The 18,836-nt window shown below is 54.1% G+C and overlaps 1 protein-coding gene across 2 annotated transcripts in view; it reads right to left on the reverse strand.

Moving 5' to 3' along the window:
- Positions 1 to 2,453: 2,453 nt before the first annotated feature.
- LOC138091253 (syntaphilin) overlaps positions 2,454 to 18,836 on the reverse strand; it is a 100,384-nt gene continuing 84,001 nt past the window's right edge. The window contains exons 2-5 of one of the 2 annotated variants that reach the window (XM_068986945.1): positions 10,000 to 10,096; positions 9,221 to 9,328; positions 6,870 to 7,019; positions 2,454 to 3,787 (exon numbers count right to left, since the gene is read on the reverse strand). In XM_068986945.1, the coding sequence (XP_068843046.1) occupies positions 2,596 to 3,787; positions 6,870 to 7,019; positions 9,221 to 9,328; positions 10,000 to 10,049 (1,500 nt within the window). In that variant the 5' untranslated portion in view covers positions 10,050 to 10,096 and the 3' untranslated portion in view covers positions 2,454 to 2,595. Of the gene's footprint in view, positions 3,788 to 6,869; positions 7,020 to 9,220; positions 9,329 to 9,999; positions 10,097 to 18,836 lie in introns of those variants that run through there. The other variant, XM_068986942.1, reaches the window with a different exon arrangement.

Consider the following 18,836-nt stretch of genomic DNA (forward strand, 5'->3'; position numbering starts at 1 on the left):
GGAGGGCAGGAGAGAAGGTCACAGCCCAACACGAGGAGGTATTAAGCAGGGAGGAAAAGGGGAGCCTTGGAGGATGAGCACTCAGCGGGAGGCTCTGGGGCCCTGGCCTTGCCTCCAGCCCCACATTCTGGGCCCTGCAGTCTGGGCTTGGAGCCTGAGCCGGCGGGCCACTGCCTCTTACCGCCGGAGCCGCCCAGGCAGCTCTGCCCCTTTTGCATAGATGCAGGATCCCGAACACACACACGCACACAGGCACAAGCTGGAGCCTGGCCGACACGGTCCCAGCACCTGTCCCGGGCTTGGGCCGAAGAGTCGCCTCCTCCATTGACAAGAGACAAAGCCTGTCGAAGGTCCCACCAGCCCCACAAAAGAGAGGACCCGGAGTGGGCTGGGGGGCCTCTGACCAGGCAGGCAGGTCTCAGGCCAGAGCAAGAGTAGAGGGTGGCACCAGTTCCTCTCACCTTGTCCACACACCTGAGTCCACACTCTTCCCGAGGGGCTTGTTCAGAATTAGGGACAGAGTGGAGCACAGCCCCGGCCCTGAACACGTCCACCAAAACACAAGACACAGTAGGAAGGCCACAGACAGCAAGACGCAGACAGGAGCAGAGGGGCTACGCAGCTCGACTAGATTCCAGGGATGAAAAATATATAGATTTTATGTTGTCAAATATAGTCATACCTTTATTTTCTTGGCAAAGCTTTTGACTATTTCTAAGGAGACACTGCGCAGCTCCATGAGTACACGGCACGAGGCGGGGTCCATGGCCAGTCTTAGCTTGGGTTTGGATGGGGGCTGTCCACTGCCCCTCCAAGTCATGACCCCAGGGTCCCGTGGGGCAGCCCAGCCCTGCCCCCAGAGTTCAGGTTTGGTTCGGCTGGGATCAGGGGGAGCTCCACAAAGGATGGCAGGTCTGAGGCCTGGAGTGAGGACAGGGGGGCTTCAGAGGCGCAAAGCACGTGGCTGAGGGGCTCTCCCCCAGCTGGTGGCGAGGCTGGCTGCCCACCCCCAGGGCATGCAGGCGTCCCCCGCACCAGCGGAGGTACAGAGAGGAAGGGCAGAGTCCAGGTGACAGCTGCTGAAACAGCGGGGGTGGGCAAGCCACTTGGGCAGAACCAGAGTGGCCCCCTAGGCCAGGGGGCTGAGTAAGATACAGGGTCCCACCAATGCTCCCCACCCCTGCTCCAATGTAGGGCGTAACTCTGAGGAGTGGGTGGGGTGAGTAGACAGGTATACGCCCTGAAGGGGAAGAGGACTGGGTTTACTCTGTTAAATAAGAATGCTAATAAAGTGTCAGCAGTTTTGCTGGGGGACCCAGACGTGGTCCCAGGGAAGGAGGGGGGCCCAGTGAACCTTTCCAGGTTGACTGGCCTTGGGCTGGAAGCCCTACTCCACTCCCACCTAGGAAACATCCCAGAGCACCCTGCTTTGGCCTGGACAGACATTACGGCTTCAGCACCTCATTTTGCCATTTATCCTGCTGAATATTCCTCCAGAGGCAGATAGGTGTAAGATTTAGGAAACTTCATCCTAGAAAGCAAGCAGCCACCTCACGGGAGATCCTGGGATGCATGAGAACCAAGCCCCAAAATGAACATAGTGCAAAGCAGAAGTTGGTCCTAAGGTCCCTGGAGAAACTTGGGCAAGCTCCAGGGGCTGGAGTGAAACCAGCTGGGGTTGCTGAGTCCAGCCCTGCCTCCCAGGCTGCAGGGCCTCATCTCAGAGGCTGGAGACGCCCCCTTGAGCTGCCAGCCCCATCTCCTTCTCTGGTGCTGGCAGAGTCTCCAGATGGGAGCTGGGGCTCAGGCCAGTCTGGCTCTCACAGAAGAATGACCTGACACCCTCAGAAACTCCAAGAGGAAAAAGTGAGATGGGGAAGGTCTGAGATGAACAGACAGACAGGGGACCCATACTGTCTTCTGCCACCTGTTGCCCATCACTATCTTTCCTCCAGCCCGTGGCCTGATTGTGCTCCCAGATCCCAAGTGGGGAGAAAGAAGTCTGAAGAGGCTGGAGCTCAGCGCATGCCAAGTGGTTCCAGACCTTCTCTGAGCCCCAGTCCCCTGCCTGTACTTTGGGTCACAGCTGCCTCCATCTGAGGAGATAATACTGGCCCAGAAGCCTGGGCTGAGGGCAAGGGGTGGCTTGGGAGACAAGGCCTGGGGTACACAGGGAAACAGACAGGACCTGGGGGTGGGGGATGGGGAGGCTGGGCTGACAAGTCAAGGCTGGCCTCCCCGGATCATCACACGATCATCACACGGGAGACTTCCTGAGCAGCGGCTGCCCTGTGTGGGGGCCTGGGGGGCGGGGGGCTGGGGTGGGGGCCTCGCCACTGTCTCTCTCTGCAGTGTGTCTGATCAGCGGGCCTCCTGGCTCTCGGTCTCTCTTCCCTTCTCTCCTGTCGCAGTTTTCAGACACCTTCCCCCAAGCTTCACTCCCAGCCTCTGATACAGTAATCATCCTGAAAAAGCCACCTCCAAACCCCAAACTAAAGAAATAAGATGATGCCCCAGGGGAAGGTGTGAGAGGGAGGGTGGCACCCCTACAATCGGTAGTTGGGCCGTGGGAGCCTCTGCCCGGGCCGGCCCTCCTCAGAGCTGGGAGCTGCCTCCAGCGGTCGTGCCAGCGGCGCTCGGGCCCTGATGGCTCAGCGAGCGGCAGCTGATCCTGCGGATGGAGTGCAAGGCCACGGTGCAGCAGCCCCGCAGCAGGGAGCTGATGTTGTAAATCGGCTGGCCCTGGCGCCGCTGGGAGCGGCAGAGCCAGGCCACCGTGGGCACGGCGGGCACCACCACAGCCAGCAGATCCACGATATAGTGGCGGCTCCAGTAGCTCTTGGGCTCCTTCTCGGCCGTGGCTGCCTCCTCCTCCTCTTCCACGGGGCATGCCACGCTCACCGACGGGCTGGGGTTTGGGTGGGCACCAGGGCGGTGTGGGGTGGGCCCCCAGGTGATGGGCTCCGGGGCCTCCAGCTCGTCCCCCACCGTCACCACCACTGCAGAGTTGGGGTCTCTGGGCCCCGGGGGGTGGGGATCTGGCTCCAGGCGCCTGTCCCCTGACTCGGGGACCATCCCACAGACCTGGGCCTGGGTCACTTTCTCCAGGATGGTGTCCAGGTCAGGCTGGGATGGCACGAAGTCCGTCTGGATGGCGCGCTCCTGCATGCAGCTGGCCTGCACGCCGGCCTCCGTGCCACACAGCAGCTTCTCATAGGTGTTGCTGGCGGGGAAGCGGGGCCCCAGGCTGAAGGAACTGTGTAGAGACGAGGGTTCCTCGGGGCCGCAGTCCACCCCAGACGACAGCAGGCTGCTGGCCTCCAGTGCCTCCGTCCGGCTCAGGGTGTCATCGTTGGCCGTGAAGCCGCTGTCGACCCCATCCTCGGCCGAGGTGCCAGGGTGATCCCCGGGCGGGCGGTCACCGCAGACAGCGGGGTCGCTCAGCTTGGTGTAGGTGGAGCTGCGGGTGAGAGAGCGGGCCGGGGAGCCACCAGCCGACTCGGCCGCACCGTCCTCCTTGGCCAAACCGTTCTGGGCCACTTCCATGCTGTGCAGCAGCGTCTCCAGCTTCTTGTTCTGGATGTTGATGTCCACGAAGTACTTCTGCAGCCCCTTGTCCTTGTCGATCAGGTTGTTCTTGACGGTGTCGATGACCTGCTTGAGCTGCTTGATCTCCTTGCGGGCCTCCTTCAGGGCCAGCTGGGCCTCCACGCGGTGGCACTCCTCCTCAATCCAGTCCTCCTGCATGCGCGACAGCTGCGTCTTCAGGTCATCGATCTCTGTGTCCCTGCGAGCGGATGAGACACCCGCGCTCATCACCTGGCCGGGCGCTCCACTAAAGACAGGCAAGGAGGGGGATGTCCCCAAGGACAAAAAGCACTAAAAACAAAGGACCGAGTCGATGCCTTCTTCCTCATCCTCTTTATTCCACCAGGGAAGCAGTGGGAGTGGCAGAGGGGTAAGGGGTCAGGACAGAGGAGCCTCCTCCTTGGGGGACAAGAAGCCACCATCGCATTCCCACCCCCTAGAGCCGAAATGCCGAGGACTGTCCACTTTGATATCCACTACCCAAAGAAGAGAGTCGATGATGAAGACCTCAGTTTAAAAATGCAATTGCTATAAAAACTTAGTACATCCATTTAAAACTCTTTAACATAAAACAACAAAAATGAAATCTAAAATCTCTGCTCTGCCCAGAGCGATGTGGCCTTCTACAAAAGCCGGTGGTGGAAATTTTCAGTGGAGGGTTATTTGACCAGAGACTGCGGGGAGAGGGCGACAAACCACTCCGTTTTTATGAGAGAAATTACTGCCGTGAACGTAGCTGATAATGTTACATCTTCCCTCTAGGGGAGGGTGAGAAGCGGTGGATGAGTCCGAGGAGCATGATGAGAACAGAGTGGCTGTCTTATCTGTGCCAGATGTGCCCTTCTTGTAAGTACTGTCGAGAGGAGAGGCCCAGAAGATTGCTGAAAAGGGCACAGAGCTACTCCCAAGAGGAGCGGCAAGAGCAGGCAACAGACTGTCAGAAGAGTCTCGGCCAGAAACTCTCAGGCTTTTAAAATCCCTGAGGCTTAGATGAATCTGGGGGGCAGTGCAGGGGAGGGAGGTGAAGTAGGAAATGATGCCGTCTAGTCCAGAGGAAAAGCCGGGGTGAAACTCATCAGGATGAGCGAAAAGCAGTAAGAAAGGAGGAAAATCTTTCATGGAACTGAACTCAACCTGCATGCAGCCACTCATCCCAAACCCTCCATTCACATAAATAAAATCCAAATGGCATGTCTGTCACTTTGGGGTTTATAAGGCCAGCAGAGTGACCAACCCAGATCCAGCATCGTGTTCTTTTCAAAGGCAGATTAGAAATTCAGGAAATGGGCCCAGGAATCTCACTCCACAAAACACTGAAAGGCCTGGGCCTGGGGGGCTGCAGGGGCCACAAGATCAGCAATGGCATCAGCTGGAAGGGGACAGAAGGGAAGGAAGGGCTGCCCAGCAGGGCACAGCTTGGCAATGGAGGTGGGGTGACAGCGGGGACCTGCAGGGGCTCAGAGCCCCCACAGGTGTGGAGAAGACTGTCCACTCCTCCTGCCTCGGGGTGGAGGGCTCACCCTAGGGTAATCCTGCTCACTGACGCTGAGCCCTGGGAGGAAGGGTGAGTTTGGAAGAAGGGACTGGGTGTGATCAGCTGGGCTGGGCCCACTCCTCTTTGGAGCTGGCAGGACCCCAGAGCTGTGGCTTCCCAGCCCTGTCTCAGTCTCAGGTGGGCTGTGGGATGTTATATTTGAACTGGGTCTTGAAGGATAAATTTGCCAAGGAAGTGAGATGGGGGGAAAGGGCGTCTTGGAAATGGGGATACAGGGTATGAAAGCACAGCGTGTAAATCCATCTTTGAGGAGCAGGCAGGCTACTGCGGGAATGAGAGCATCCCTGTTTGCAGCGTGTGTGGAGGGCGACAATACAGTAAGCAGAGAATGGCCAAGTTGCTGCATGAGTCGTGGGTGGAGAGGCTGGGGAGCCGAGGTATAGGCACGTCCAAAGCAGGGCATCCTGCCCAAACCACACAGGGCAGGTGGCCTGCTCTGAGCCGCAGGGCAGTCCTGGAAAGGCAGCAGGGAAATGGGCTGTCTGCTCCCTGAGGACATCAGAGCAAAGGGCCAAGCAGACCCAGGGCATCACTGAGAAGAAAATGGGAAATAGAAATCCTGGCTCTGCAGACAAGGAGGCCCACAGAATGCTGCCTGTGACCTCCTCAAGTTCCAAACCACAACAAATACAGACTGAATGGGCTACTTGGCAGAGCTCTGGTCAAGAAAGATGTGGTCTTACTTACTTATTTTATATATATATATATATGTGTGTGTGTGTGTGTGTGTGTGTGTGTGTATGTATAATAGACACATTCACAGAGGGAGAAAGATTAGCAGCTGCTAAGGATGGGGTTCTTGGGGGAGAAATGAGGGCATGATTGCTACTGGGAACAGGGTTTCTTTCTGGAGTGATGAAAACATTCAAGAATTAGATACTCTTGATGGTTGCACCATTCTGTGAATGTACTAAAAAACCACTGAATTGTTTACTTTAGATAAGTGAATTGTATCATATGTGAATTATATCTCAATAAAATTGTCATATTAAAAAAAGAAAAGATGAAGGAAGGAGTCGTCATGGTGCCCTGATCCCCCAGTGCCCTGCATGGCACCTTGTCCAGCTCAGTTAGCTGTGTATCTGAATCCATACAGTTTGGAGAAGATGGGTAGGTGATGCAAAGGTCAGAGGGCAGCCCTGAAGTTTCCATCATAAAGATGAAGCTGCCAGCCTGGAAAGGTGAAGGCTGGGAGGGTCAGGACTGGCCCTCAGGTCTGGAGAATGAGCTCAGACAGGCTCACAGGGTCTCTGGGAGACCCCTGGGCTGGGTGGGCGCTCAGAGAAAGGTTCCTCGCAATGGATGAGGAAGAAGGCACCTGGGCCTGAACAGTGGGTCAGGAGCCCCTGGTGACCCCCTGGGAGGAGGCCAAGGAGGGTTAACAGGTTGTTTCTCCCCCCACCCCGCTCTCCCCCGCGCCCCCCTCCGCGATGGGCAGGTCAGCTGGGAAGAATGCCCTGGGCTCCTACTCCCCAGGTAGAAAGAAGCCAGGGCACGAGAAGTTGCCAAAAGGGGCTGCCAGGCTCCGACCGAGATAGCACTGCCTTGGAGTGAGAGGGGAGGCGGGGAGGCCAGGGAAACTGCTTTCGGTCTGGCTCTAAGCAGCCACCTGAAGCTTCAAGGAGCAGCTGAGGGAGGGAAGGGACGGGTGGGGTTTTGCGGGAGAGAGGAGCCCCCAGCCATTCCTTCCTCCCAGGGATGCCGCGGGCCCTGGCCTCCCACTCACCGGTCCTGGAGCCGGTCCTGCGTATCCTTCAGCCGGGCCTTCAGGTGCCGGATGCACACCTCCTTCTGCTGCAGGGGCGTCAAGTACTGCTCCGGGGTTGGGGGCTTGATGCCATGGTTGTCACTGCACAGCGTGTACTTCATGGAGCGCCTGCCAGGGGGCGCCCGTCAGCGGGGAGCGAGGAAGGGGCCTGGCCATGCGCTGTGCTAGGAGCGAGGGAGCCCCGCCTACCCACCCCTGTGCCCCACCCACTCACCCTGGAGCCCCGCCCACCGATTCTGGTGCCCAGCTCCCGCCGGGTGCCCGGCCCCCCCTTCCCGCCTCCAGCGCCTTGCAGGCCAGGCCTCCCCCTGTGCCCCTGTGGGCACGAGAACACCCGGCCCTTCTGGAAGGTGGGTTTATTAAGGTTCTTCTGAGGGAAGAGCATAGCGTCGAGGTGGGGAGGTCAGAGCTTCTCTAGCTCGGGGTGGGAAGATACGTCACAGAGCATGTGGCAAGCTTGGTACCACCCAGGGCAATGCCATCTCTGTCAACCCCATCCCAGCGCTGCAGCCCATGGTTCAGTCTCCCATCCCACAAAGTAAAGCTGAGGCAGGGAGAAGCCTCCCTCTGCATGTAATTATCCCGGGGCCTGCTTGGTGGGCAAGGACTTATCTGTTGTATATGTGAGTGACTTGGTGTGGAAATCTAATCACTGTACCGCAAGAACCATATGAGCTGGCTCTGTGTCGTCATCATCACCATCGCCTAAACGTTCATTCTGTGTAAGGCAGGTACCGAAGTGGTAGCCTGTCTCCCTGGCACAAGGTGGGTGATAGTTAATATAAAATTAATAGTGTGTAAGTTTTCTTACTGTTCTACAACTGTGCTTTCAGAGGATCCCATTACCCTACAAGTATGCCTTTCTCTTGTAATTGGAGAAACTGCATATCAGCCTGTCATCACTGTAAGTGGTTTTTAGAAAAATGTAACAATGTTTCTCATACCATATTATGAATATGACTGTAATACTGTATGCCATAAAATTTTTATAACGATTCATTCATTAGATAGGCTAGGCTACCATGAAGCAATCTTATTGCTGCTTCTTTGTTATCAATGTGTATTATTATCAATACATGCATCATTATACCTTAAGTAAATATGAATTTCTTTTTCACATGATCTTAAATACAGTGCTCTAAACATATTTTCTTGTGCTTATAATTTTCTTAAATTTTGTTTTCTCTAGTTTACTGTATTGTAAGCATATTGTTGATAGTACATATAACACACCAAATATGTGCCAATCAACTGATTATGTTATAAAGGCTTCTGCTCAACAGTAGGCAGTTATGTTTTGGGGCAGCCAAATGTTATATGTGGATTTTCAACTGCACAAGGGGTCAGTGCCCCAACCCCCTTGTTGGACCAGGGTCAACTATTCTAGGACACCAGCTCATGAACACGTTCACACAAATGCAGGTGGATCCTTCCCATCTGCACATGCCCACTCACGTTCTAGAGGCACATGGGAGCCCAGATGTGCATCGACTGTTCGTAACATCGACCTGTTCATAGCTGTACCCTGAGGTGGAGGCAGGCTGGACATGCACCACTCCCAGCAGCCACACTCCCCCGCATGGGGTGGTGCAGACGTGCATGTGTGGTGAGCACACCCAGGTCCCACCAGTGCCGAGGAGGAGGAATTCCCACCCAGAGGAGGCGAGAGGGCCAAGGTTTTCATCCAGGGGTGGGGAGCACCCCAATCCCACCAGCAGACCACGGCCTAGCCTCCTCAACTCACAGCTTCCTGCTTTTTCCCCAACAGAACTCCCATTTTGCGTAGGTGGCCCTGCACTCAGAACCACTAACCCTCCCTGAAGCCAGTCAGTCACACCTGGCACCCACCAGTCACACCTGGCACCCGCCAGCACAGTGTAGACAGAATTTACTGGGGAACGTGTCCTGTCTCAGAAAACATGAGCCTGGCATAGAGGGGAGGGAGGGTTGACCTTTTGCCGTCTTCTTCCCTGGCCGTGGACCTGATACCTGAAGGTGTCAGAGCCAGCTGTACACCAAGGATGGTGGAGGTGGGGTCCTCGACACTTTAGGGGGTCGCCCACCTCTGGCCCCTTGTTCTGAAAGCATCACCCCAGTTTGTCTCAGCCATTGTCTTTGGTTACGTGCAGCTGAGTATGATCATATCCATCTTACAGATGGGGAACTGAAGCTCAGAGAGAAGGGACCTGCTCAAGGTCACACGCCAGGGACTGTGTTGGAGTTGGGTATGGCTAGAACACCCACACCCCCAGGCCCCAAGGCGTTCAGGTTCCCCGCCGGCTGGGAGGCAGGAGGGAGGGGCTGGTTACCTGGGCGTGGGGCTGCTGTCACTGCCCTTGCAGGAGCCTGAGTTGCTGCTGCTACTGAGAGAAGAGGTGCCGTAGGCATCCCGCACACTCACGGGTGGAGAGGTGCGCCTGGAGGCAGGGAGAAGAGGCAGGTGCTCGTTCTGGCTGGTGGGCAGCTGCGGACACTGGGCAAACACCGCCAGGCCGCTGCGGCCCAGAGGGCCCCCACTTTGGGGTCACCGCCGGGGAGAGAAGCAGAGGGGAGGGTGGGGGGACAGAACAGACAGTGCAAATGAAGATGGAAAACCAGGATGCAGGTCCTCCTGGCTCCCCAGGACAGAGGCGGAGGCTGCGCAGGGCTGTGGGCCAAGGGTGGGGCCCAGCTACCCCTAGCGAGGGTCCTCAACGTCCAGGGTCCCCCAACCCCAGAGGGAAAGGGCCCTGCGTGAATTGAGATGGAGGTGGAGACCAACGGGCAGGCAGGCGTAGGGGCAGGAGGAGGGGCATACGTGGAGTCTGGGTGAGCCCAGGTGGAAGGCTACATGCTGTCTTTGTGAGGATGGAACAACAATATTAATGATGGGAAGGATCCAGTGGTTTAAGTCTTCAGAGAAACTTTCTATCCATGGTGTCAACTGAGCCCTTAAATAGTTCCTGAGGCAAGGGTCAGCAAGCCCATTTTAAAGATGGGAAAAATGGGGGCAATGACTTGCTCCAAGACAAGTAGGTGGTGGACTGGAGGCAGAGACCCCCTCCCCCAACTTTCAGAGGCCAAGGCTCTGGGCAAGGGGGAGACTCACCTGCGGGATCCACCAGAGGCCCGTCTACTGCCTGGCAGGGACATGGCCATGAGGCTGCGGGTCCGGGTGAGGGGCGGGATGGGCGGTGTCCCCGGGGCTGAGGAGAGAGGGCGGGTTGGGGGGGCCGTGGGGAGGGCCGGGCCCGGCCACGTCATCCTCTCGCTGGGGCCGCTGCCCGGCATGGCTTCTCCTCTCACCCTTCAGCAGGACACCCGGGACCAGGTCGGGGGCTGGCAGCCCAGGCTCTGCCCACGACTGCCTCCACCAGTGAATTTAGCAGGCTCCCACCACCCAACTTAAAATCACGATCGTCAGAGCCTCAGGATGGCCAGAAATCATCAGTCCAGCCCCGTGTCCTCAGATGAGTGGATGGTGCCCCAGAAGAGCGAAGGCCTCCCCCCAGGTCACACTGACACTGGGGCAGGGCCTCCTGGTTGGCTCAGCCCAGCACTGAGTCTGGCTGTGAGCCAGGGTCCCTGGACCCCTGACTCTCAGACCCCCACCCCTGTGCTGGTCAATCCACCACTGCAGGCTGGAGGGGACTGCAGGCTGGAGGACTCCTGGAGCATCACCAGGAAGCCCAGATTAGGCTGGGCTAGTCTTGACGTCCTTCCCAGGGCGCCTGTTGGTGCGAGGCTTGGGGCTTCCCGTCTATAGGGGAGACAAGACAGACCAACACACCAGCACACATGTAGAAAGACATATGGATACACATGAACGTGAAAAGGTACCGCATCCCTGCCATTCCAAGGCGTGCCGCACAGGACTCAGTGAACATGCTCAGGGGGCCTGTCCACAATGCAGAACATGCAGCCCTTGCCCGCCCACCTCCACTGCCCACATGCTACACACAGGTATGCCTGTGCCCATCCATGCAAATGCGCATGCTCATTTTGGGATGCACGAGGAACTCAGGGCACAGGCTCAAAGCAAATGAGGAAGGAGACAGATGGGAGAAGAAGATACCCACCCCCCGCCCCGCCCGACACCTGTTCAGAGCATCACTGTAGGCTGGACCCAGTAGGAAGGGACCGTGCCTGTGGAGATCCATCCTCGGCCCTCTTGACAAGTGGGTAGGGAGATTCAGATCTGGGCTCCTGCCCGAGGATCCTTAGGGCCCTTTCCTGGGTAGGGGCTTGGGTTCCGAGGGCAGCTCTACAGACGTTTAAGGGAGGGAGAGGCCCCATGCTGGGCTGGTGTTGGCTGTTGTGGGAGGAGGCCTGCGCTGGGCTTCAGCCCAGAGCTCCTGAAGGCTGGGGCAGGGAATGGGCCTGGACTCTTTGCAGCCAACATGCTAGTTCTGTGCTGGCTCCAGAGACCCTAGTCCCCTCCTTCCACACTCAGAGCAGGGACCAAGGGCAGTCGCCTGGGTTACAGGACTCGGCCGAGGACACCGTGCACTGGGCCTTCCTCCATGCTGGGAGAGAAGCGGTTGCCAAGCCCCGCTCCACGCCAAGCCCCGCTCCACGCCAAGCCCCCGTGCTAACCACGTTACGTACATTACCCCATCGACTCCTCCCAACAATCCTATGAGGAAGTGCTGTGATTAGTCCCTTTGCAGATGAGGAATCTGAGAGGGAAGGGACTGCCTGAGTCCCTGCCCCAGTATGGCAGGGCCAACACCTGAGCCAGGCCAACACCAGATGCTGAGGGGCTGGATCACGAAGCCCAGATGCCCTGCCCAGGGCACCACCCCTTCCCACATCAGGGCCTCTGAGGATCCCGGCCGCCCCGGCCAGTGGCGAGGCTGCCTCCTGAGCAGACAAAGGTGCTGCTGAGGTGGCCTGTTTCCTGGCTGGGACACAGACACGGTCTGTTCCCTGGAGGCCTGGACACAGCCAGCATTGTCTGCCCAGAGGTGTCAGGTGCCAGGTACAGGAGCCGCCGGCACCCTACCTGTTATCTGAGCTGCTCGACCTGGCTTGGCAATGCATCCCACTCACCATGCCTCAGTCACCCAGGCAGGGCCTCCTGGAACTGCAGGGCTGGCCCTCAGAGGAGGAACCGTGGGACAGGGGCTGGGGGGACAACGGTGCTCCTCCATACTTGCCAGGAAGGCCACCAGTGTCTTAACACCTCCTAGGCACAGGAGGGCCTCAACTAGGAGCATGGGGGAGGGGCTGATTGTCCTTACTCATTGGTGGACAAGGGCTTCAAGGATCCTGTCTCTTTTTTTTTTTAATTGGAGGATAATGGCTTTATAATATTGGGTTGGTTTTTGCCATATAGCAAAGTGACTCAGCTATATGCACACATATATCGCCTCCCTTTTGAGCTTCCCTCCCACCCCCCACCCCTCATTCTACCCCTCTAGATTGTCACAGAGCACGGAGCTGAGCTCCTTGTACTATACAGCAGCTTCCCACTAGCTATCTATCTTATGGGAATGTATGTACGTCAATGCTATGCTCCAGTTCATCTCCCCCTTGATCATCTGTCATTGACAGAACTCTTCTGTCTGCTACCGGGTGACCATGCTGAGTGCTATTACGTGCCTTGGCCCATTATTCCAAATAAAAATCGTTGGAGGCAGGATCTGTTATCACATTTGGGTCCAAGGTCACACAGCTGCATGTCCAATAGACCCTGGCCTCTAGCCCCAGTCAGCCTGGCTTCACTGGCCATTCTCCCATCATCACTTCTGGCTTTTGGGAGGATGCTGTGCCTTCAGGAGGACCTTCAGCAGAGGCAGGACTCAGAGCTGAGGCCAGGCCTTACTCTTCCAAGCTAACGCTGGTGAGTGTTGCTAAGGAGCTCACAAAGCGTGGGTGGAGCTCTAGGCTCCAGTCCTGGGAGGCAGGCACCAGGCCTGCTTTGCCTTGGAGCTACGTGTGGCCTTGTACAATGAGGGCTTTGTCTCCATTCCTACCTTGCTTGGCAACCAATCCCACACCTCCCTCTTCTCTTGCTCCCTCTTCCTTCCTCTCTGGCCTAGGGAAGGAGGGGGGGAAGGGGAAGGCATTTGTACCTGGATGGAGCCGACAGTCTCCTGGGAGGCCAAAGACAGCCATTCATCCGGGACAGAGGTGGAAGTGGCATTTCCCCTGCTGGGATGAGACCTTGCAGGCTGGAGTCCCTCTGGGAGGGCAGAAGATACCCAGGCCCAAAGGGAGTCACCTCCCCAGGATCTAGCCCAGAAGTGTTGGTGAGCACCCTGTGCTCTCTCAGGTCCTCCCTCCCCTCTGAGCCCCAGAGAGGAGGTAAGTTGCCAAGGCGTTTGTTGCCATGCCAACTGCTTGGCCTGGAGTCCTGCAGACCTATCCCCAGGTGGCCACTGGAATGGAAGGTGGAAAGGAAACCCCTAAATGTGGGGAACTGGGCTGACAGTCGCCCATCACCTCCACCTCAAGGTAAGCCCAGCCCCATTTTCCCATCCTGCCCACACCTTGGCAACCCCTTTCACCAGTCCCTCACACACCCAACAATGGGAGCTTGGGAGATGGAAAGAGTCAGAAATAGTCTAAGAGATCTGGGCTCAAATCCCAGCTCTGTTATCCTCTAGCTGCCTGCCTTGGGCAAGTCATGCCACTTCTCTGAGCCTCAGCTTCATCATCTGTAGGTATAACAGAAAGCTCCTCATATGGTTACTGTGAGGATGAGATGGGATAATTCATGCATGGGGGCTTAGCCCAGTGCCCGCCATACAGTGAACACACAAAAATGGGAAATGCCAAGATTTGGGTAGTAGGTAACTGCAGTGCAATGTGAGCTTTGAAAGAGAAACATTCAAGGCATAATAGTGGCTTCAGGAAGGTCAGGGAAAGTCTTCCAAAGGAAATTTACACTGGGCCTTAAGGGGTTAACGGGTTCACCAGGCAGAGAAAGTGCATGGGAGGGATGGAGAAGCCTGGGCAAAGGCAGTGAGTAGTTCAACAGAATAGCGTGGCTGCTTGGGGAAACTAGGGGGCCTAGTGGAGGCAGGGAGGGGCACAGCGGGAGTGAGGCTGCAGAAGGAAGTGGGGCCAGACCACACAGTGCCACGAAAACCAGAATCTTGTCCTATGGGCAACAGGGAGCCATGGAAGGGCCTTAAAATGGGGATGGACATGATCAGATCTGCATTTTAGAAAGTCCTGCATAGGGGACCTTTGTGGACCATAGCTGGAAAGGAAGAAGAATTGAGGCAGAGAGACCGGTTAGGAGGTTATCAAAAAATTAGAAGGGCCTGGTTCAGGGCATGGGCTTCCCAGGTGGCGCTAGTGGTAAAGAACCTGCCTATCAATGCAGGAGACAAGAGATGTGGGTTCAGTTTTTGAGTTGGGAAGACCCCTGGAGGAGGGCAAGGCAACCCACTCCAGTATTCTTGCCTGGAGAATCCAATGGACAGAGGATCCTGGTGGGTTATAGTCCATAGGGTCGCAAAGAGTCGGACACAATTTAGCGTGAATGAAAGCAGGGCAGCCCAGGAACAATGGAGAAAAGGGCATGGGGTCTCCTGGAAATTCATCAGAGGCCCCCAGTTAAGTAAAACTTAGGGCATAACTCATTTTTTTTTCTTTTTAGGTAAGAATTGGATTTATTTAGAGAGAAACACACTCCCTAGACAGAGTGTAGGCCATCTCAGAAGGAGAGAACAGCCTAGGGCGAAACTCTTGACCATGGCATTCAAGGCCCTCTCATCTCTACCCTGTCCAGCCAGCTCTCAGCTGCTTGCTGACCCTCGAGGAAAGCCCTGTTTGTTGCTCCCATGTCTTTGCAAAGGCTGTTTGCCCAGCCATTTGCTTTGTCCTCATGCATACACTGCACTTTGTGTTAGGGTCTGCCCCGCAGGCCTTTCCTCCTGGGACTCCACTGGTCGCTTACTCTTTTGACCACTTAGCATGCCATGGCTTAGGTTGAAACTCAGGGAACACCACCCTCCGGGGAACTTCATAAAAATAAACACAATCAACACACAACTGTTAGTAACACAATGGTTTAAACAGGCACATATGATAGACCAAGTGGTTGGATTAGATGGTCTCCAAGACAGTTCTGGATCCAACATTCTCTGATTCTAGGGCTCTGAATGAAATGATAGAGTCCTAATTGACGCTTTCTTCCCTTTCAATGACTAGAACCCCTGGGTTTCAGTTTCTCCATCTGTAAAATTAGGAAGCTGCATTCTTCAAAGCGAGATATGATGGCATTTTACTCAATCAGTGAGTCACGGGGGAGAAACCAGGCACTTGGGTTAATCTAATATGCTAGCTAAGTGAAAGTCCCTGTATGTACCATAAATTATCCTCCCCCCCTCCAAAGAATTAGCCATCAATAAAAGAAGAAAGCTATCCAAAAATCCAAGGGAACAGAACAATCTGTGTCTGATGACTCAAGCCTCTCACAGCTGTGGAAAGCAAAGCAATGCAACCTACAGACCAGAACTTGGGCAAAATCCTCTCTCTGCCAAGACTTCACCAGAAGGCAGAACATTCCACCTGTCAAGCTGCAGAGCGCCTGGTGCTCCTAGAACGCTAATGCAGAGAGAAGCGGCAGGTGGAAGACGGGCCTGGGAGTGTTCCAGCCGCCCTCTCTGGATCTCCAGGTTAGTGCTCTGAGAGCTGCTTATGGCTGAGGGGTTTGGTAAATGTCCCCTGGCTTCAAAATCTCATCACCTACTACGCTTTTCCACACTGTCAGCAAAAGCCAGGACCTTTCCTCCTGGACACAGAAAGGGAGGCGGTGGCAGCACGTCTCCTGCTTGCTCCTTGTTTCCTACACAGGTTGCCCGCAGAGCTGGAGCCACAGATGCAGCCACTGGACTCCTTCTCACTGTGGCGACCCCAGCACAGCGCAGGGCAGACCCACAATCTGGCCACACGCTGCGAAGGCTCTCAAGGCAACCAGGATGGGAATGAGGGCAGAGGCGTCTGCTATGCTGGGTAGTCTCCGGTGGTTACACTGAGATCCCAGAGCTTGGAGGGCATGGAGCCCAGTGGTCTTCAAATCACCCAGAGAACTTGCCCCTGGGACTGCAAGGGGCTGTGGCTCAGGCCTCTTTCCCCATTTCACCTGGAGAGGCTCCTCTGTATCTGTTCTACCTATGGAAGGTCCAAAGTAAGACTACATTTTTGGGTTTTGCAGGTTAAACATCTATGCAGTGTATATTTTCCGTGATGAGATACTCCTTCATATCCACTAGGATGGCTCTAATAAAAAACACAGATAATAATAAACAGGGGGTGAGGATGCAGAGAAATTGAAACCCTTGGGTGTTGCTGGGGGGAATGTAAAACAGTATGGTATAGCTGCTGTGGAAAACAGGCTGGCAGTTCTTCAAGAAGTAAAACATTGAATTACCAAATGACCTAGCAATTCCACTGGTGGGTATTTACCCCAAAGAGTAGAATCTAGATGCTCAAACAAAAACTTACATAGGAGTGTCCATAGCAGCACTGTTCACAACAGCCAGAAGGAGGAAATGACTCAAATCAATGGACAAAAAGTATGGTTTATACATATGGTGGAATATCATTTAATCAGAAGAAGGAGTGAAGTATTAATATATGCAACAACATGGATGAACCTTGACAGTATTATGCTAAATGAAAGAAGCCAGACACCAAAAGCCACATACTGTGATTCCATTTGTATGAAGTGTCCAGAACAGGCAAATCCATAGAGATAAGAGAGCGGATTAGTGATTGCCAAGGGCTGGGGGAAGGAGGAATAGGGAATGACTGCTAGTGGGCATGGAATTGATGAAAATGTTTTAGAATTAGAAAGTGGTGACAGATATACAACTTCATGACTATGCTAAATCCTTTGTATCATACATTTAAACATGTGGATTCTATGGTATGTAAGCTATACATCACGGAGAAGGCAATGGCACCCCACTCCAGTACTCTTGCCTGGAGAATCCCATGGACAGAGGAACCTGGTTGGCTACAGTCCACAGGGTTGCTAAGAATTGGACACGACTGAGCGACTTCACTTTCCATGCATTGGAGAAGGAAATGGCAACCCACTCCAGTGTTCTTGCCTGGAGAATCCCAGGGACAGAGGAGCCTGTTGGGCTGCCATCTATGGGGTCACAGAGTTGGACACGACTGATGAGACACAGCAGCAGCAGCAGCTATATATCAATAAAAAATAAATATAATCTATATAATATTTGTTTCAAATGAACTGGTATAAAATGACAGGCATGGTCCGAGAAGGGGAAGGGACCAGAAGCAGACCTCCTGTTCTACCTGACTTCAGGCCGCTGGGCCCAGGGCGGCCGCTGGGCCCAGGGAGGCCACTGCCCTGGTGCCCCTGAAAGCCTGGAGGAGACAGGCAACTGAGGCTGACCTTTTGAAGGTTTGGAATATCCCCAACTCCATCTGATTCTCACAAATTTCCTGTGGAGGGAGGCCAGGTGGAGACTGATCCATGGACACCTGGGAAATCTGAAGCTGTAGAGCTTTTGAGATCATTCAAGGTCACACCTGGACGTCTAGGTCTCAAGCGCCTACATTTATACTGCATCATGAAGGTCTCATAGTGCAAGAGATCTGGGACATGTATTGTTATGCTGCACAAAAAAGCAAAATTCTACTTTCCTGAGAGATCCTAAAATACCGTGGTGGAGATGTGGGGTTACATCCCCAAATCCTGTGCTCCTCATGCTTCCATAAAAAGAGGACATTGCAGGTGGAGAATAGGGAAGCCTCGCACACTCTTGGTGGCAGTGTAAAATGAGGCAGCCTCTGAGGAAAACAGTGTGGAAGTTCCTTAAAAAACTGAAAATAGAACTACCATATGATCTAGCAATTCCATTCCTGGGTATATATCCAGAAAAACCAGTAACTTGAAAAAACGTATGCACCCTAATGTTCAATAGCAGCACCATTTACAATAGCCAAGACATGAAAACAAGACAAGTGCCCATCAGCAGAAAATTAGATTAAGAAGGTGTATATGTATATATATGCACACACATAAAACGAATATTACTCGGCTGTAAAAAGAATGAATATTGCCATTTGCAACAGTGTGGATGGACCTAGAGAATATTATGCTTAGTGAATGTCAGACATAGAAGGACAAATATGCGATATCACTGATGTCTGCAATCTAAATAATAATACAAATGAATCTATATACAAAACAGAAATATACTCACAGATATAGAAAACAGACTTGGAGTTACCGAAGGGCAGAGATAAAGGGAAGTGACAGATTGGAGGATGGGGGTTAACAGACACAAACTACTGTATATAAAACAAATAAGTAACAAGGATATACTGAAAAGCAGTGATCCCCAACCTTTTTGGCACCAGAGACCAGTTTCATGGAAGGCAATTTTTCCATGGACCAGTGTGGGGAGATGGTTTTCGGGATGATTCAAGCTCATTACATTTACTGTGTACTTTGTTTCTATTATTATTAAATCAGCTCTGCCTCAGATTAGATCTGAGGCATTAGATCCTAGAGGCTGGGAACCCCTGCTATCAAGCACAGGGAATTATACCCATTATCCTGTAATAACCTAGAATGGAATATAATTTGAAAAAATACTGAATCATTAAGCTGTACACCTGAAACTAACACAGTAGTATAAATCAACTATATTTTAATAAAAAGATGATAAAATAATACACTTCCTGAGACAAAAAAGTGGGACATCACAGAAACAGGAGGTTAGCAGAGCAAGAATGATTATTCAAAAAGAAATTCTTCATATGTCTTCTCCCTAACCAGCATAAGTCTCTCCACGTCCCTCCAAGAATTAGCCGTGTGGGCAAAGAAGCCCTCATTGCGAGGACCATTGTGTTCAACTCTTCCAACAGCTGTTGGCTGCACCCTGCTCTCTAGACCAAGCGCTATGTGAGCCCAGCACTGAGAGACCCTCAGTTCCCTAAGCCATATCA

This window comes from Capricornis sumatraensis, chromosome 15, assembly GCF_032405125.1.
Source record: "Capricornis sumatraensis isolate serow.1 chromosome 15, serow.2, whole genome shotgun sequence".
Classification (NCBI taxonomy): Eukaryota; Metazoa; Chordata; class Mammalia; order Artiodactyla; family Bovidae; genus Capricornis; species Capricornis sumatraensis.